The sequence below is a fragment of the Chanodichthys erythropterus genome, chromosome 12 (genome assembly GCF_024489055.1).
Source record: "Chanodichthys erythropterus isolate Z2021 chromosome 12, ASM2448905v1, whole genome shotgun sequence".
NCBI lineage: Eukaryota > Metazoa > Chordata > Actinopteri > Cypriniformes > Xenocyprididae > Chanodichthys > Chanodichthys erythropterus.
Window position 1 is genome coordinate 18,930,765 of NC_090232.1, and position 20,944 is coordinate 18,951,708.

Sequence of the window (20,944 nt, forward strand, 5' to 3'; positions counted from 1 at the left end):
GTGGGGCCCTATTTTAATTATCTAAACGCAAAGTGTAAAGCGCAGGTGCACTCAGGGCGTGTCCAAATCCACTTTTGCTATTTTAACGACGGAAAAACGGTCCGCGTGCCGGGACGCATTTTTGAAATGGGTTGTCCCTATTCTCTTAATGAGTAATGGGCGTAACGTTCAATAAACCAATCAGAGTGTCATCTCCCATTCCCTTTAAGAGCGAGATGCGCTAGCGCCATGGCGGATTGCTATTTACATGGCGGAATTTGTTGGCGGAAAAGCTGAACGCTTTTCAAGGGAAGAAACCGATCTGCTCGTGCGCGAAGTTAAAGCGGGCTTGCAGGCTTTCAAATAGCTCCACGCGATGAGTCAGTTAATATATATGTGTGTGTATTGGCACGATTGTTCAATTAATTAGCCAATTTCGTTCATCATTATAAGTAGTATTAGGCTGAATTGAAAATAGGTAGCCTAATTCTAATACATGCATTGACTATTCATCATTACATTTTTATATTTATGTAGCCTACACAATAATATTCTTTTACACTGTAATCCTTTTGTATTTAATATTTGGCATGTAATAAGCAAAGTCAACGCGCACTGTGGACGCGCCCAGAGGCGCAGTTTCTACCAACGCGCTCTAACAAAAAAATATTGCGCCATTGACTTTTAGATTTTAGACCAGGTTTGAATTGGTCTATGGCGCAGTCTATTTTCAGCTCCTTAAAATAGCAATGCGCCTGAACACACCTCTTTTTTAGACCAGCATGTCCATGGGCGCACTAACTGGCGAAAATGCATTTACTAATTTAAGGACGTGGCTGAACGGGCTCAGACGCAAACTAGCAAACACACTTGCGCTGCACCTTGCGTCGCATTGCGCCGGGTTTATTATAGGGCCGTGATTTCTTACTGTAATTTACTGGTAATTTACCAGTAAAGACTGTATGTGTGAAAGGGGCTATTGATTCACACTTTCACATGTTCCTCTTAGCTTGCTAGTATTGTTGTGTGTATGGGTTTGTTTAGGTAAATTAAATAAATAGATATTAATATTTGTGAAATTGAAATTTCTCAGAAAATCTTTTGGATTCTTTCACTAAAATTTTCAAACTGTTTTATAATTGTTACGAATGCATTGCTCTTTTGTAGGCATAATTTTATAGACCATCAGCTGGTTACAATAAATGTTATTAAATTTGGTGCAGCTGGTGGCATGCAGGGACTATGAAATAATGTTCCAGTAATTTTGTTATGAGAGGCTTTGGGAAAGACTCATTAAGGAAGCTTCACACAATGTCAAACTGTCTCATTAATTCTTGGCAAGGTGTCAGTCAGTCATGCAATGAATTGAAATATGTTGGTGTATGTGTGTTTTATTGTCTTTGTAGGTGAGATTACGTATGGAGGCAGGGTGACGGATGCCTGGGATCAGCGATGCTTACGCACCATACTCAAGAGTTTCTTCTCTCCAGCCACATTAGAGGATGGCTATACCTTCTCTAAATCAGGTATACACAGACACAGGTTTACTTTGATAAATGGGGAAATTTCATAGACTTCTGTTGTTTTTATATACAGTTAGTTCTAAATATACAGTATCTTACCCTAACCCCAACAGAAAACATTCTTCAGAATTTTTACAAAAATACAAAAAAAAAAAAAAAGCTTTGTTACAAATCTCTGGGTAAAAATTTTCTCCTCAAAAAATGGATAAGTAGGTACACACACAGAGACGCTCTCTCTTATCAGCAGAGTGTCTGCCCGCTCTTAAAAAGGTCTTAAAAATTCTTACTTTGCCCTTACACAAATTAAGGCCTTAAAAAGGTCTTAAATCAGAGACAAAAGTCTTAAATTCATGAAGTCATGACATTAAATGTTGCATTGCATTGCAAAATTGAATATCTTGCCCAGTATTTTTGTCCTGTTTTTCCAATACATATATCTATATAAAATAACTTTAAATATCTTTAAATCAAGATACATTTACTTAAGATGCAATTGTAAAATGAAGTCAAAGTTCATGCTTAAAATAATTGGCAGATATTTGTTCTGGTTTTAATCATAAATCATTTATTTTGATAAATTTCACAGGAACAAGACATTAAAATTTTTTGCAGTGTGATCAGAAGGTACAGTAAAAAAAAAAAAAATCCATATTCTAGTGATTCTGTAGTGAATCCAGCTACTTTTTTTGTAAAATTAATAAAAAAGTAATGGATGTCTGTTGTAAGTTGTATTGTCAAACTCTAAAGTGTTGCTAATACAGCTCATTGTGTTTCTTCCTAAACATTTACATTTCATCCCCTTAGAATTATATAAGGTTCTATCTGACATTTTTGTCAAAACTGAGTTATTCACATATTCTTATTCTGTGACAACTTTATGTGATGTTGTTACATTATGTGAGGTCTATCCACAAAGGCATATGGAATACAAAAACTTTGAAGCTCAGTACATCAAAACTGCTCAGAATACAGATAAACCCTTATAATTCCAAGGTGGAGATTTAGAGAACATATTGACCTATTGTTTTCCCATTGATTTATTCATACAATTTTCTTTACTTGCTCTTAAAAAGGTCTTTAAAAAGTCTTAAATTTACCTTCATAAAACCTGCAGAAACCCTGTATTGGTAAATAATACAGGCATGCATTCAGCTTCAATCATCAAATACAAAATCTTGTATTTAGACTTGCAAATTACATAAATTAAAGATGGAGTGTCTATTTTTCCAATGCTGAAATATTTTTTGCTGTCCCAGTTTTAATGTGCAGAGACAACTATAATCACAAGTATAGTGGTTGTAAGTGGAGGAGCACGAGGGGAGGGGGAGTGTAATGTTTGCAAACCCTTTTTGTATATTTTGTTTAGTGCCACTACACTTTATTACAGGCTTCATGTTAGTGCCACTAGATCATTACACACTTCAACTTTAAATAACAAAGCCTCTCTTTGCTTTTGTGCAGGGATTTATTTTGCTCCTGATTCAGACAGCTTGACTGAGTATAAGCATTATATTGAGGATCTGCCTCTTATTGATGATCCAGAGGTCTTTGGCATGCATGAAAACGCTAATCTAGCCTTCCAGGTAACTTTCACATTTTCTTGCTGCTCAAAAAATTAGATAAAGAGCACATCTTTAGATAAAGAGCTCCTGCTACCTGACATATACTGTAACATGCACATGGGTCTCCTTTCCATCTTTGAAAACAGAGGCAGGAGACAATGACACTTATCTGCACCATTCTGGAAGTCCAGCCCCGCTCCTCAGCAGCTGGTGGAGGGAAGAGCAATGATGAGGTGGTCCATGAGCTGGCTGACTCCATCTTAGCAAAGATCCCTGGTTAGTCTCAAACCCCTGTAACTCTCTGCACACAAGTCTATTGTCACTTCATTGGTTTTATAATGAGTTCTGCCTGTGTGTGTGTGTTTCTGTGCATGATGTGTGTGCATCTGAGCAGAGAAATTAGATATGGATGCAGCAGTGGAGAGTCTGTTTTTGCAAGACTCGAATGGTAGAGTTAACTCCCTAACCACTGTGCTCGGACAGGAAGTAGACCGCTTTAACTTCCTGTTGCGTGTGCTGAAGGTAAGAGACCATTTTTGATGGTAAACTACAGCAGCTAATCAAACAAGAATGAATGAATTATTGATCACACACTTTTGATTGTTTGTATTTGTGTGTGCATGCATTTCCTGCAGAGTTCGCTATGTACTCTGCAGAAGGCAATAGCAGGTCTAGTGGTGATGTCAGAAGAAATGGAGAAGATTTATTACAGTTTCCTGAATAACCAAGTTCCTGTTCACTGGTCTAATGCTGCTTACCCATCTCTCAAACCTCTCGGCAGCTGGGTTAGAGATCTCACCCTACGCACTGCATTTATAGAGGTATGTCTATGTCACCAGCGTTTCCCATTAATTACCTAGATGTGGCAGCCCAATCATTTACCCAGCCACAGTTTCATAAAGAACCAAAAATATTTGACACTTTTCATAATAACATAAAAGATGTATAACACTGTGTTTTGCACCAATGCTTTGGCAATGCATACTGTCAGTCAACTAAAATTGCATTTGACTTAGTCCAATTATCAAATCACAAAAGGCTGCTATTATGTTAGTATGTTAGTAAATAATCTGTTTTCTGCATCTCAGAGTGGCTCGGTTCACAGTAAATCCATCTCTGTGTGTGCTGTGAGTTTAAGTTTGTGCCTGCAATTTGGGAACGCAGTGTGTGCCAAGTTGACTTTATTTTTACATTTGCATATTTTAATAGAATTTTTGTGGAGAAATTCACAGAACTTTATTAGATTTGTAATGGGAAGCGTTTATAAACTGTAAAAAAAAAGGGGCTTAAAGGTCTCCCTGCATAAAAAGTTAAAGGTGCCATCAAACGTTTTTTTACAAGATGTAATATATGTCTAAGTTGTCCCCTGAATGTGTCTGTGAAGTTTCAGCTCAAAATAATAAAATAATAAAATATAAATAATTTTTTTTAACTGCCTATTTTGGAGCCTAATTAAATATGAGCCAAATTATGCTGTGCTGCCCCTTTAAATCCTGTGCTCTCCACCCACGGAGCTCGTGCTTGCCTTAAACAGTGCCTAAACAAAGTTTACACAGCTAATGCAATAATATATAGCAGTGGTTCTCAAACTTTTTTCCCAGTGGGCCGCACAATGGTCCAAATGAAAGTCTCACGGTCCGCATATAATTTACATATGACGTCACCAATACAAACCAATCAGATTTAATGTTATCGTATTAGCAAATACTATTATTATACCTAGATGTTGCACACAATAAATAACAAATAAAAACTAACTTACTGACATTAGCTTTACAATAATTATCAGTAATGCTCAATGAACACACAAACTGTATAAATCACTTTAAGTTGCTATTTAATTCTGTATGACTTTATGACTTTCTTCAACAGCATCGCAATAGTCACCAAACAATCACATAAACGCCTTAATAGGCAAATGTTACTCAGCTCTTTTTACAAACAACTTTGAGCGCACTGTAATTACAATCTCTGACGATATCAAGCATTCTGTCATGTCGCAATCCCTCGCGCAGCATCGAATCCGCGAGCGAGCGCAGAGTTGGATTCATTCCAGCCGCGGGTGCGCTGATGGCTGATGCTGATATTTTTACTGATTTAAAATACATCAAACAAACACATCGATTTCACAGTTCAGTCTTTTGAAATTGTAGGTTTTGCTTGTCAAGTAGCCTAGTTTACTACAGAGCAAACAGGAAGGCCGTCCATCTCGCTCAACTGATTCTTCCATTCTTCTTACCTTCGATGCTGACTCTTCTTGTTTGCATGTGTTCCTTCATTGTATGTTCCTCATTTTGTTTTTCTCCTCTAATAACAAATTTGACCATTTTTGACCAGGCTTAAATTTACAAAATTAATGGCTACTGTTTGAATTCTTCCTAAGCGCGCACTTGTGTTTGTTTCGTTAACTGAGTGATTGCGTCATTAGCCTACATTGCCTGATGTCTAAAAATAATAAATGCTCACCAAAATTATTTTATATGACAAATAAAGCATTATAGCTCATTTATATTTATTTAATTCACTTTCATTTAAATTTTAAAACAAAAATAAATTGTATGCTATAATTATCATTATTATTTTTTTTAATTGTGATCGGCATATCGCGAGCCGCATTTACATTCGTGACGGGCCGCAGGTTGAGAACCACTGCTCCACACCCATTCAAACGCTTGCTGCAGTGTGTCGCGTTGCGCGACTCGCGCCCAATTACACTCACTGGATGTCATGGCAACTGAATCATCGAGGAAAACTTTAAATATCTCGCCTTCGCTTTAATTTCTGACCATCTCCAAAAAGACATAAAACACTAAACAAATGATTCTGGCATGCGTTTATCAAAGTAGGAAATCCAGACTTTTAATCCCTTAACACAATTACTTCTATTGAAATACGAAATTGAGGCGGGTCCGGATTGAATTCCCTCCTTCCCTCTGATATATAGAATATAACCCTCAAATGGATCTTTACAAAGTGTCCGTCATGCATGCGGCATGCATGCCTCGGATTATGTGAGTATGGTATACTGTTATATTGTTTACATTTGATTATGAATGAATTTGAGGCTGTGATCCGTGGCTAACGGCTAATGCTACACTGTTGGAGAGATTTATAAAGAATGAAGTTGTGTTTATGAATTATACAGACTGCAAGTGTTTAAAAATGAAAAAAGCGATGGCTCAGTAAGAAATGATGGTAACTTTAACCACATTTAACAGTACATTAGCAACATGCTAACGAAACATTTAGAAAGACAATTTACAAATTTCACTAAAAATATCATGTTATCATGGATCATGTCAGTTATTATCACTCCATCTGCCATTTTTCGCTATTGTTCTTGCTTGCTTACCTAGTCTGATGATTCGGCTGTTCACATCCAGACATTAATACTGCCTGCCCTTGTCTAATGCCTTTCATAATGTTGGGAACATGAGCTGGCATATGCAAATATTGGGGCGTACACCCCGACTGTTACGTAACAGTCGGTGTTATGTTGAGATTCGCCTGTTCTTTGGAGGTCGTTTAAACAAATGAGATTTATATAAGAAGGAGGAAACAATGGTGTTTGAGACTCACTGAACTCTTATTTAACTTTGCCGAGATAAATTCAATTTTTCATTCGAGGGCACCTTTAAAAAGGTTTTAACTCTTGCCAAAGAAGAAATTATATATATATATATATATATATATATATATATATATATATATATATATATATATATAATGACATACAGGCTCACAGGCTTGAAGCTAAAGGCATTCAAAATGGTCTCAGGTTTAAGACTCCATGTGCACAGACACACTTTTTTCCTCTGTATTCAGGAGGTTCACTTTCATTGTACATGGACAATTTCCTCAGGGTTGGGGATTCCAGTAAAGGCCAGTGATATATGAGCTGTGTTCTCTTGTTATTATAGTTCATGAATGGAGCCAGAGGGGCTCACAGCCATTCTGAACCACACTTAAAGAATCTACATAAACAACTAAAATTTTTTACTGTATATCCTCACTTTACTGTCTGGCACACACATATGGTGATAGCTCCCTTGCACAGGTTGATGGGCACACTCAAACTGTTATCTCTGACTGGATGTGCTGTTCCGTGTGGCTGGTCTGAGTGCTCTGTTATATAACACACAGACACACACGATAAGCTCATGTTAATATGGATGAATTGCAGAAGTGTTCATGTTTCTGAACTCAGCAAACAGGCTCAGCATATGTAACTGGACTGGTTTAAATTTCAGCAGGGAAGTGAGAAATTTCATGAATAGACTGAGGTACACTGCATAATATAAGCCCACCATCATAAATGAGAAAGAAAAATGAATTATCCATTGCTGTTATTCTACTTAGATGAAAGAAAAAAAATATAAGGTCACTTATAAGGTCACTAAAAAAAAATGGTTGTGTAGATTTTTTTTTTTTCATTTGTGAAACATAAAAGGAGATATTTAACAGAATGCCCAAGCTGCTCTTTTCCACATAATGGATGTACATGGGTCTGTCAAAAAGGACAATAAGTAAACTAGTCTACATATAACTTATGTGCTATACTAAATGCCTTACAGAATTATATGATGGAAAGCAGGGGAAGAACGAGGTGAAGAACAACATGCATGCGCATTGCGCACACATCTCATTGACATTCTTGTCCTGTTTCTTGTGAAGCAGCAAGTTTAAATGTTTGGAGGGTGAATGAGATTTGAGAGCTAAGCCAGAAGGCCAGATTTTCACTGAATAAATAAAATTTCAGTGTTTTCAGTTTTTTCCTCACACAAATCTTTTTTGGGAGAAAATTAAGTGAACTATTTCTCTACAAAGACTGTGACACACTAATAAAAGCATTTATTATTTATCAGCTTAGAACTATCCTGATATAAGCAATATGATTTGAGGGTCTTTGTTAAGGTTATATATGTAGTTGTGTCCATTAACTATAACCTACTGATTTATTTTATTTCTTTTATGATCTGAAGAAGAAATGATCCAAGATTGTCAGCTTTACCTTTGAGCTGACTTTGTTCACCGTTTGTTTTGTTTTAAATGACCTTTGTTTTGTTTGTTTGTTTGTTTTTTTCTTCGTATGAAATTCACAAGATTGTAAAGTACCCATTGATTGATGTGTGTGTGTGTGTGTGTGTGTGTGTGTGTGTGTGTGTGTGTGTGTGGTTGTGTGAGCAGAGTTGGATCACAAAAGGTCAGCCCAAGTCTTTTTGGATTTCTGGATTCTTTTTTCCTCAAGGATTCCTCACAGGTAAGAAACAAGTTTGCATTAATACCTTCTCTGGAAAATAACAGAATTAGGCCCTGCCTGGAAAATATGTGAAATCCAAACTTATGTATACAGGATTTTTCATATGTCATTTGAAACACCTTTGTTCAATAAGAATTTGGTTCATGTGTCTCATAGGTGCACTGCAGAATCATGCACGTAAATACAACCTGCCCATTGATGAGCTGAATTTTCGTTTCAACATGGTACCAGTGTACAGAGACCAGACCCTTGTCACTGAAGCTCTGAAAAGCCTTGAGCCAGGGAAGGAACTTGACATGGACAAGGAGGTCAGCCTGGTAACAAGCGGGGATACATGCGGATATATTTTAACATATATTTTTGAATATGAATACAACAATACTTTAGATAGATACTGTAAACATGAACATCATGAGCCCATGATAAAGGGATAGCATTTTTATTTTTCCCTGAGGTCCACTTTTTTAAGCACCAATAACAGTCATAATTTAGTTTTAATGATTTTCCTCTTTGAATTACACTGCCATTCACACGTTTGGGTTTGGCTTATGCTCACCAAGGCTGCATTTATTCGATAAAAAAAAAAAATACAGTAATATTGTAAAATGTTATGATTTTAAATAACTATTTTCTATTTTAATATATTTTAAATGTAATTGTTCCTGTGATGGCAAAGCTAAATTTTCAGCAGCCATACTGCATTATTCAGTGATCCTTCCAAAATTATTCTGATATGGGGATTTGTTTGCCAAGTAACATTTCTTATCATCAGTGTTGATAACAGTTGTGCTGCTTCACAATGGTAAGCTTGTAATAATGTTTTATAATAAAAGCGACATGGTAGATTTCCGCAGGAAATTTGAGCATGCAGCAGTTCATCTGTGCGTCATTACATCACGTCCGTAAACAGAAAGGAAGGAGTCCAGGCTAATCGGTTTTATCACGTGAGGACGCAGCTGGTAACGGTTCATTTATAGCCTGTTCTCACAGCAGCTGAAATAATTAAAATTATCATTTTTGGACTTTGGACTGTGGAGTGGCTACAGAAATTGAAATCTACAGGTAACGCTAATAATACACAGTCATGTAATGCTGATGTTGTTAACATTAACAATTTGAGAGCAAAGTATAACAATAATAATAATTTTCACAGTTTCGCATGATCCGGGCTAAGCGATCGTTGGATTTAATCATCATTGGCAGCACAATTTATTGTAGGCCTAATGCTTTTTTCCTCAGTTGGTCAGAACAAAAGTGGCAGACATGTTACTTACTTGTTCAGTTGATATTTTCCAGTGAAAATTCTTATATTGGTCATACTTTCAAGACGTAGAAACTGTGATTCTGAAGTACAGTATCCACACCGGTGCGGTGACTGACAGAAACATTATTTTCATCCGCGCTGACGAGATGCGCCCGAGGCAAAACGCACGTACGGATAACTGTTCCGCATATGACTGCAATTGCAGATTTCAAACAAGACATGGCGACAAAGAGGAAAAATCACGGACTCCAGCTTTAAGTTTATTTATTGGGTAGGATTAAGAATGTAGCATAAGGCCAAGCTGAATAAGGCATTAATATGTGCTTAATAAGTACTAATAAATAGCCAATATTCTATTAATATGCATGCTAATATGCACCTAGTTTAAATACACTAAAATAAAGTGTTACTGAAATCTTTTACAACATTATAAATGTCTTTACTTTCATTTTTGATCAATTTAACAAATCTGTATGAAACAAAAGAATGAATGGTTTTTAAAAAAAATCTTACTGACTCTATTAATGGGTAGGCCAAGTTTCTGGACTCAGAATAGGTGTTGTCCTGTATTTTAAAGGACAAGAGAAATTTGAGCTATAAACCCAGCCTTTCATCAGTTTTTCATAATGCATTTTTAATGGATTTTATTTCAAAATGAAAAAAAGTTGTCATGGTTAAATCTCACATCATTAATGTAGTCGATACTTTGTGGTCTGCAGCTTCCCACCATGGAAGATGGTGTGTTGGTTCATGGAATGTTCATGGATGCTTGTCGCTGGGATGACATGAACATGGTTATTGAAGACGCGCTGTCAAGGGTGATGAACCCCATGTTGCCTGTGGTGCATTTTGAACCTCAGCAAAACTATGTTCCTGAGCCCACTCTCTACCACGCACCACTGTACAAGACCTCCGCTCGTGCTGGAACTCTGTCTACAACAGGTCATTTTACTACAGTCTTGTGAAGTTATACAGTTCTAAAAAATTATTTTTTATTCTTTAAAAGTTTATCCTGTTCCTGCCACAGAGTAAAATGGAAATAAGTTAAAGGGTTAGTTTACCCAAAAATGTCATAAATTACTCATCCTCGTAACGTTCCAAACCCGTAAGACCTTCGTTAATCTTCAGAACACAAATCACTTCATAACATTAAGTTTGAACCACTGTAGTCACATGGACTATTTTAAAAATGTCTTTACAACCTTTCTGGGCCTTGAAATTGGTAATAACGTTGCAGTCTATCGGAGACCAAAAGCTCACGGATTTCATCAAAAATAATATCTTAATTTGTGTTCCGAAGATAAACGAAGGTCTTACGGGTTTGGAACGACATGAGGGTGAGCACTTAATGACAGAATTTTCATTTTTTTGGTAAACTAATCCATTAATTGTAACTTTAAATCTCACAATTGTGACTTTAAACTTGAGCTCACAAGGAAGAAACATTCTTCCATACATTTACCTCCAGTAGGCCATTGTAAAAAAAAAAAAAAAAAAAAAAAAATATATATATATATATATATATATATATATATATATATATATATATATATATATATATATATATATATATATATATATATATATTTCAACAGTTTAAACCATTAGTATCATAATTTAGCTTTGATACCTTTTTTTATACCTTACATTGTTTTTTTATTAAATTGTACATTTTTTGTTCTCTGTTAGGCCACTCCACAAATTTTGTGGTAACTGTGATGTTGCCATCCAATCGGCCCAGTGACTACTGGATCTCAAAAGCCTCTGCACTACTCTGCCAACTCAATGAATAAGCAAAGCTTTACTTCTTGACTTTAGATCCTTTCTCAAGACAGCTTTCTCAAGACAGTGTTTTTGAGCATAAGTAACATTAAAGAATTTAAAAAAAAACATTAAGCATTAAGAATGAATTATAAATCAACTGTAATGTTGCTTTTTTCCTAAATGCAGCTCTAAAATGAATAAATGCATCTACATGTATAAAAGTAGAAATACTAGTTGTAAGTGAAACAAACCTGGGTAAACATAACGCATCCACATGCGCAGTATCCAGAAAGTGTGAATTAAATGCCAGCAAATACTTCTGCAAAATACATAAATTCACCTGGAACTTTAAATTGTTTTATTTATTTTTTTTATCTATATTTTCTAACAAAATTACTTATATCCACAGTGTTTACATAGTATTTTTACATAATACAACAGAGCATAGGGTCAGAATGAAGTCACAAAATAATGACACTCTGATTACTTGGACAAACTGGACACAAGTGAGAGATTTGGACACACTAATAACTGTAATATTTATATAAAAATGTCAAAATGATGACAGTTACAGAGCTTATTAATTCTACTGTTAACGTAGGTTATTGTTGCTTTGGTAGAGAAAACATTTGCTATAAATTTTACGGAATTGTATTACAGTTCAGTGACAACTTTTAATTCTAACATAATATTAAATGATGCCAAAAAAAATGAGTAAAGCCGAGAAATGAAAAGAAACTGATATTTCCAAAGGGATTATGGGATTGAAACTGTGATATCCAAAGGGATTATGGGATTAATTATGTTTGTATTTCAGCACATAAACTTCACAGATGTAGCTGTTGCGACTAAAAGTGTTAGCACACTTAGAACACATCTTTACATAAACCAACCTTCAAGTGCTCAGTCCAAATACAGTATATAAAGACATACAATATCACCCAAACAGCTTGTCCAAGTGTCTGTATGTTTGTTCAAAAAGTTCAAAAATACACAACTTTGTCAAGTTTTTTTTTTTTAGTTTTTTTTTTTTTTAAATCTTAATTATGTTAACAACAGTTCACGTTGATCTCAGAACGATGAGAAGAGAAAGGACTCGACTTTAGTGACAGACACTTCTCACACCCAATCGTGTGTTTTTAATATATATGTATATCTTTAAAAACCAAAAAGAAAAAAAAAAGCAATGCTATTGCAATTATGTGAAGTCTTTTGAGACTGCTTCAATAAAGTTTGGCGCAGACATGAGAATGGTAAAGGTGCAGATAATGGAGAAAAGTGAAAACGCCACCAGACAGAGCCGATCCACGACTGCTGCAGCAAATTTCCACTCGCTGCAGATTGCCTCAGCCTCATCCTGGTCACGGAATCGCTGAGCAATGTACATCACTTCCGCCAGGATGCGATGAATCTCTTGTTCTCCTGCAAACATCCTCGCTGCCTCCCGCTGTTCTTCATTTGGCGACCCCCCGACTCGACCACCGCTGCAAGACACGCCAGAGTCACTGCTGGGTGGGCAGCAAGCACTGTCAATGGAGTGGTAGCCAAAGTACAGGTTCATGTGACCGTTGGTGGTTGAGTTGGTAGAGGTCGGCTGACCGGGCATTACCCCCATCTGAATGCTGCTGGCACTGGCATGGTGTGTAGGAGAATGGTCATATTTGGAGTTGGCTTTGCGTTCCTCGCCTGGCTTCTTCATGCGCAAGAACCAGGCACACCAGTTTAGCAGGATCACGCGCACCTAAGAAGAGCAGGGAGAATCTGCTAAAGATGGAGCACTCAGATGGGTGAACAAGACATTTCTCCCTTTATAATGATGATTATACTGTATGAAGTCTTGGTATATTTCATTTCATTATGGGAGAAAGTGTCCACTAAAGGTTTGTGTGTTTAAAAATTCAAACATTCTTCAAGAGGCAGGTGCGTCCCACTGGACATGAACCAAATAAGAAACACCAGACAGCTTTTCTTCTCATAAGAGTAGCTGAGGATACATTAAAGTTTAATACAAATAGACCTCGTTACCTCTCCAGTGGGAGACCACGATTCCAACTGCAATAGAGTCATTCTAAAACTCACCAACATATTGCATATATTCAGGATTCAGGAGGTTTTCTCTGATTTTTGTCACAAGCAATTTTTTCAGCTGGATTTTTGTGAATGCAGCATTAGTTGCTTGAACAGAAAATCCTCAGTCACAGTATGATGCCCAGTTTTTCTTCTGTAACAATTTACAAAGTCTGCTATTGTATGATGCCTAGTGTAAAATCTGTTCAGATTTGAAAAGCTGTGCAATGTATTCCAGCCTTAACTCTAGATATCCACTGGTGTGCAATGAGCGGATGTTGCCAATACATTCTCTGTGGGAGCTGAGAAATACAAAGAGCATCAAAAAGTTGAGTAATACTCAATAAACTTTATTTAAATGAGATGACAAATGCTTTGCAGAAGAGCAGTGATGTTTGCAGTGAAGTTATTTGCAACTTTCCAACTGTAAAAAGTTTTTTTGTTTAAAAATTCAAGACACACTGCAACAGACTCTCAATATGTGATTTTAAAAGTTGAACCTCTTAACACAGCATCTTTAAAACATTGTTGCATAGAAAAATAAAGTCGCCTAATAAAATAAAGTCGGCTCTAAAGTTTCAATTCGAAGTAGCCTGACCTAGAAATCATAGACAGGCAGTGTTATTTTAGTGTCATTGATATACTGTTAGTTTTTGTTAAAATTTTTAATTTGCTTTTTTTATATTTCATTTTTTTTTTTTTTTACTTTCCTTAAAGTTTTAGTGTTGTGCACTTTTATTTTTTTTTTATTATTATTTCTATAGTTTTTATTACATTTTAGTTATTTTAGTACTGAAACTTAGGCCACGTTTACACAGCAGCAGAATACGGTTGTCAGTCCTGTATTTGAGTCCTTAAAACGGTTAAGTTCACAAACAGTACGGTTATTTGCGGGAGTGACAACTGCATTCTATAACCGAACTCACACCCGTAAATTTTCAGACAACCGCATTCTCGTGATATTCGCACTGTATGAACGGAACCGCACTTGACAACTAGTTGTCAGTCACGTCATACAGTGCGAGAGAGCCGCTCTGCCAAGGTGTTTTGTGTGTGGTTTCGCTTTCGGTAACTTGCTGCGACAGAGATATGGGCTGTGTGTCATCTGAAGGTGCTAGATCCAGTCACTATTCTCCACCGGAGCAGCTCCCATCAGTTTTGTGTTTCTTTTCCAAATTCAAATGCTGTTTCATGCACGAGACGTCACTGTGTGTGCTGTGTGACGTCACTGTGTGTGCTGTGTGAATGGGACATTTCAAGACTCACACCTGTAAGTAAATGGGGTTGTCAATCCCAAAAACTGACAGTGTGAACGTGGCCTAAAAGAAAACAATATGTTGCTTTGGTGACATGAAAAAATGTACATGAAATGTACATGAAAAAAAACATAAGTTTAATATTTTTTATATTTTATTTCACTTCATGTTAATTTTATTTCAAGTAATGATTTTTTTGTTTATGGGTTTAATTTTTAGTTTTAGTTAGCGATAATAACCCTGTTCTGAGGTCATGGTCCTGCAGACTTTCTTTTTCACCTTAATATTAAACTTTAAAATCGTCTTATGTTACGAAGGTAACTATTGGTTCCATGTGGTAAATGTGGAACAAGACACTGCATCTTGGTTTGATGCTATGGGGAACGTCTGGCCCAGGGAGATCATTTTAGATAATAGGGGAACTGCATGAAATTATCCACTATCCTAGTCCTAAAAACTCAAACCCCTACGGAGCCACAGGGGAGTTTCAGCTGTACTACCCCAGAGTGATCGGGGGAAAGCATTCACACCCTGCCTGAAATCGTCCAGGATCCAAAGAATCGCAAAGCACTCGCAAGGGTGCCCAATAACAATAAGGGATGCTATAAGGCAAATTACCTCTACTTGATCGGTAAGGGTTTACAATGGGGAGCGGAGGACCCTACTTTAAAAACCCCCGACAGTGGGGGAGGGTCTCTACACTTAACCCTGAAGAACAGCCTACCAAAGGAAGCCTGCTATGTTCTAGCTAGCTTTTAAAAGGCAGCCAACGGGGAGCTATCTGACTTAAAGACCTCAACCCTACTAGAACACTCATATAGCACCTGCTATAGCCTGTACTTAATTAAATTAGCCATAGTCAGTGACAGAACCCCCCCCAACACAGGCAAAATTCCCCAACTCGTTAGCATTGTCTACTATCAAGGTCAACTGGACGGGTCTATTCCTCTAAAGAGAAACAACATCCCTACTAATTGTAAAACCCAACTGTGGTTGGGGAAGGAGGCAAACTAAAAAGATGCAATAAATGCCCTACAATCCAAGTTCACCCTGTCTCTACCTTGAGGAAGTACTATAAGGGGAGAAGGGCCCTTCTTCATAATCCAACTATCGTTGGAGAGGGCGTCTCACTATTATAGCTAACCAAGCTCAAACCTGAGTTGAATATGTCCCACCAAAGGAGAGCAATTCCAGCCCACCAGTATAACTGCTAAGGGGGCTAGGTCTGCTCTATCCTATTCTAGCAGAACCAAAAAGGGGAGCCAAGGTTAAGGCTGCCACACTTATGGTCGCTGCCTGGAAGCTTCGAGAACCATATACTATAGATAATAATGGAGCAACATAAACAGGAGTCAGTCCAGATTCTCATTACCTTGTTACCAACCCCAGGTGTTTCCTTACTTAATTTCCCAGTTCTAATGGGGAAGGATTTTAGCAGCTTTACTCTCAAGCCCTGTGCCAGACCTGTCAGAAGAATCGAACATGGCATTTACATCAGTCCAGCCTCAGAGCCTGATGTAAGTGCTTGTTACAACCTCTTGTGCCCCATACACACCCTTGTTTGGGTTAAAGTTAGAGTTTAAGCCCACACTTAAGTCAATTAAGTGTGGGGTTGGTAGTGTTGAGGTCCACTTCAAAAGAAAAATTCTCAATTTAAAGAGTTTTAACTCACCCATCTTGGCATCTTTCCCCCTTGTGGATCATGATGATGAAACTGCAGAACGAGGACAGTAACAACAACCGACAAGCCTACAATCATCATGGTGCTGGCGAAGTACTGAGCTATTGAGCCAAAGAAGACACAACCGTTTAAATCTGCATGCTGTACTTTCTAAAACAACATCAACAAAGAAGTTCTTCATGAGATTTAGTACATAATATGAAAACTAAATAAATGTAGCCCTTAACTTACCTATGAGAGGAACTGAGTCGGAGGTGGCCGGCATGATCTCAGCCACCAGCAGCATGAAGACCGTTAATGACAAGAGGACAGTGATACCTGACAGTAAAGTAGAAAAAGTAAGTATAAATTAAAATAATGTCATTCCTTCATGCATAATTATGCATATATGGTCATTGTGTTAAAAAAATAAAACTTTACTGCATGTTTATTTTACCCAGTGATATCTTCTCTCCAGAATCAGCTGGCAGCAGGAACACAAGCAGAGCCAGGCCAGAAATGAGCACACAGGGAATGAGCAGATTCAGACCATAGTACAATGTTCGCCTGCGCATTGTTACTGTAAATGTCACGTCAGGGTAAGGCTCCTTACAGCACTCATAATACAGCTCATTACGCTTTCCAGGGACCCCTGACAAAACACAAAGGAACGCATTCAGGTTTATGTCATACAACAGCAGGCATTTTCCACAAATACAGTACACTCTGGTGTCCCATTACTTTTTATGAAGCAGTAAAGGCACAAATCCCATGTTTTTTGTTTTGAGAATTATTAGATATTGTCTAACATGAAAAATGGTTAGTTTTAAGCATTTAATGGTTTGTGTATCATTAGCAACACATTATTAGCTGTTTGATAACGTAGTCAAGCAAAAGGCTAATCAATCATATTAATTACCGTTATGTGTTCGATATTGTAGAGAGCTATACATAAAACGCATTACCATTGTGATACATCAACTTGTAGATGACACTGTATAATTAATTTTTCCGCTTCTTCTTCTGAATCAGTTTCTGGTTCAAACATATATGGCTGAATTAAACCAGTATTTCCACTTGCCATTGTGCAGTATTTACTACAGTAAAGTTGACAGAGTGGATTAGGTATTCTGAGCTTTATTGACTGATTGGAGGCGGGGCTAATTTGCATATTCATAGTCTGCGTATATTCAAACAATTCAAAGTAGTTTAAAGGTGCCCTAGAACCAGCTTTTACAAGATGTAATATAAGTCTAAGGTGTCCCCTGAATGTGTCTGTGAAGTTTCAGCTCAAAATACCCCATAGATTTTTTTTTTATAAATTTTTTTAACTGCCTATTTTGGGGCATCATTAACTATGCACCGATTCAGGCTGCGGCCCCTTTAAAAAAGCACGCTCCCTGCCCCCGACTATAATACAGTGCATTTACAAAGTTCACACAGCTAATATAACCCAAAAATGGATCTTTACAAGATGTTCGTCATTCATGCTGCATGTATGCGTCGGATCATGTGAGTATAGTATTTATTTGGATGTTTACACTTGATTCTGAATGAGTTAGTGGTTGTGCTTTGTGGCTAAAGCTAACATTACACACTGTTGGAGAGATTTATAAAGAATGAAGTTTTTTTTGTGCATTATACAGACTGCAAGTGTTTAAATAGCGATGGCTCTCTTGTCTCCGTGAATACAGTAAGAAACGATGGTAACTTTAACCACATTTAACAGTACATTAGCAACATGCTAATGAAACATTTATAAAGACAATTTACAAATATCACTAAATTTATCATGTTATCATGGATCATGTCAGTTATTATCACTCCATCTGCCATTTTTCGCTGTTGTTCTTGCTTGCTTACCTAGTCTGATGATTCAGCTGTGCACATCCAGACGTCAATACTGGCTGCCTTTGTGTAATGCCTTCAAACATGGGCTGGCATATGTAAATATTGGGGCCTACATATTAATGATCCCGACTGTTACGTAACAGTCTGTGTTATGTTGAGATTCGCCTGTTCTTCTGAGGTCTTTTACAAAGACAAGCTTTGTGACAGGACCAAATCACAGACAGGATCTTCATGACCTTTAAAGTGCATAACCGAGAAAACTTTTTTTTTTTTTTTTGCTAAATCTAAAGCAAACACAAGAATCAGCCATTGTTTATTCTGTTTATTTTCTTTGATCTTGGTGTGCACAAAACTGATATTTGCTTTCCTTTTTGCAATGCAGTCCACTTAATCCTACAGTGCTTTCCAAAGTACAGATCAAATTCAATAATTCTGTCAAATAAGCCCAACCCAAGTTTTAACGATTTTAAACACACTGATGTCGTCTATGATATACAGTACCTTAAAAGTCGATCCAAACTCCAAAATGCATGAAATAAGCCTTATTTCTACCAGATGCGAGAGTAAAGGGAAACAATGACATGACATGCTGCAAATGAGACAGCCTTGATCTGTCCGGGTCAGACAGCCTTCCTCTTCAATTGATTAAAAATTAAATCAAAATTGTAATTAATCAAACTAGGCAGGCGGAGGAAGAGCTTTCATCAGGATTTCACGCCGGTCAGAATTGTTATGGCACTCAGAGACAATCACATCAAAGCAAATGGCTGGTTTGAGTCATTTAACTGATTACAAAAGACATACCTGAGTGATGTGGTTTGTGTGTGTGTTTGAAGGGGGAGGGAACTTCCATTTACAATGATAGTTATGCAAATTTGTCAGACGAATGGAAAAACGGGAAAAAACCTAATTGCATATATAAATATGTAGAAAGATTCTTGTTATGTTTCATATATGCTTACACTTCTCTGCAAAATAGGGATCAGTAGGTTGCACCTGTGTGTGTGCAAATGTGTGGCTCCCTGAGGTGTTAAAGATGCCCATTCACAGACTGCCTGTGTCACTGCACAACCTTGGCACCCAACTGGCCATTGGTGCCTGGCAGAATCAGTGCCAAAGCACTGCCAACTACCATCAGGACCCCATCTGTTGAGCAGACCCTGGGTCACATTGGCAATGAAAGCGTAAAAATGAAAGACTGAGACAGAAACAGAAAGATTAATCATCCAAACACGATCAGATTATGAGATTAGAAAACCTGCGCCACGCAAACATTAATTTCTAATATTAATATTTCTAATATTAGTGCAAAACATCCTATGGTGTTGCACGATTACAAGAACTTCACACGTTAACAATGTTATTTAATCCTGTTATAATATAAAACCACATAGAAAAGTAAATTACTTTGTTTTGGTCGACAGGATGTTAAAATTCTGTCTGTGCTGTCTTAATTCATGAGAATAACAGAAGAAATGCTCTCATGAGGTTATGAGAGTCAAGACATTCTCCAAATTTCTCTCCTTTTATTCTCCAAGTGAATATGGACATAAAAAAGAAGAATGTCTTTCAAAGACCTTCTGTACTGTGTTAAGTTTCCCTACAGTCCAGCAAGAGGATGAAATTCTCCACTCAGCATTCAGATGAGCCAACAACACTTTTACACACTTTTCTATGAAAGATATAGTGTCCCCCCAGGCAAAGAAAACACACCTGATCTATATGATGCTACTGACACTTGAAACCCCAAAATGTGTGAAAAGCAAACAGATCTATACCATTAAAGAGAGAATGTGTGTGTCACAAGTTAGAAAGGATGTTTTTGTACTTGGTGCTTTCATAAAAATGGATTCAGATCCTCACAAAATAATTTCTCTTGCTCCCTTAAAACTGTCAGCCTTTAGCGTGTCATGTCCAAATTGCAAAAGTTATAATTGTTTCAAAATAGGCCCATTTTCTATGCCCATTTATTGGCTGCAAAGGGGGCACTCGTGATTACCCTTCTGAAATCTAAAATTACAAACGGGACACCCTACTATGCCTAGAGTCTCGTGGACTTCATGATCACGAACATGTGACAGCCTTTGTATATCCACCAGATCGTAAGAACACATGAAGTTACAAACCCGATTCCAAAAAAGTTTGGGACACTGTACAAATTGTGAATAAAAAAGGAATGCAATAATTTACAAATCTCATAAACTTATATTTTATTCACAATAGAATATAGATAACATATCAAATGTTGAAAGTGAGACATTTTGAAATGTCATGCCAAATATTGGCTCATTTTGGATTTCATGAGAGCTACACATTCTAAAAAATTTGGGACAGGTAGCAATAAGAGGCCGGAAAAGTTAAATGTACATATAAGGAACAGCTGGAGGACCAATCTGCAACTTATTAGGTCAATAGGCAGCATGGTTGGGTATAAAAAGAGCCTCTCAGAGTGGCAGTGTCTCTCAGAAGTCAAGATGGGCAGAGGATCATCAATTCCCCCAGTGGTGCGGCGAAAAATAGTGGAGCAATATCAGAAAGGAGTTTCTCAGAGAAAAACTGCAAAGAGTTTGAAGTTATCATCATCTACAGTGCATAATATCATCCAAAGATACAGAGAATCTGGAACAATCTCTGTGAGGCCGGAAAACCATACTGGATGCCCGTGATCTTCGGGCCCTTAGACGGCACTGCATCACATACAGGAATGCTACTGTACTGGAAATCACAACATGGGCTCAGGAATACTTTCGGAAAACAT

The 20,944-nt window shown here is 37.2% G+C and overlaps 2 protein-coding genes across 3 annotated transcripts in view; one reads left to right on the forward strand and one right to left on the reverse strand.

The window, feature by feature from the left end:
* Positions 1-11,509, forward strand: part of dnah6 (dynein, axonemal, heavy chain 6) — a 96,411-nt gene extending 84,902 nt beyond the window's left edge. The window contains exons 70-78 of the mRNA XM_067402580.1: positions 1,386-1,505; positions 2,964-3,085; positions 3,211-3,340; positions 3,459-3,586; positions 3,700-3,885; positions 8,252-8,324; positions 8,481-8,632; positions 10,308-10,530; positions 11,278-11,509. Coding sequence (XP_067258681.1) covers positions 1,386-1,505; positions 2,964-3,085; positions 3,211-3,340; positions 3,459-3,586; positions 3,700-3,885; positions 8,252-8,324; positions 8,481-8,632; positions 10,308-10,530; positions 11,278-11,381 — 1,238 coding nt within the window. The 3' untranslated portion in view covers positions 11,382-11,509. The remainder of the gene's footprint in view (positions 1-1,385; positions 1,506-2,963; positions 3,086-3,210; positions 3,341-3,458; positions 3,587-3,699; positions 3,886-8,251; positions 8,325-8,480; positions 8,633-10,307; positions 10,531-11,277) is intronic.
* Positions 11,510-11,801: 292 nt separating this feature from the next.
* chrna8 (cholinergic receptor, nicotinic, alpha 8) overlaps positions 11,802-20,944 on the reverse strand; it is a 95,556-nt gene continuing 86,413 nt past the window's right edge. For both annotated transcript variants that reach the window (XM_067403672.1, XM_067403671.1), the window contains exons 7-10: positions 16,793-16,987; positions 16,588-16,674; positions 16,348-16,457; positions 11,802-13,093 (exon numbers count right to left, since the gene is read on the reverse strand). In XM_067403672.1, coding sequence (XP_067259773.1) covers positions 12,551-13,093; positions 16,348-16,457; positions 16,588-16,674; positions 16,793-16,987 — 935 coding nt within the window. In that variant the 3' untranslated portion in view covers positions 11,802-12,550. The remainder of the gene's footprint in view (positions 13,094-16,347; positions 16,458-16,587; positions 16,675-16,792; positions 16,988-20,944) is intronic.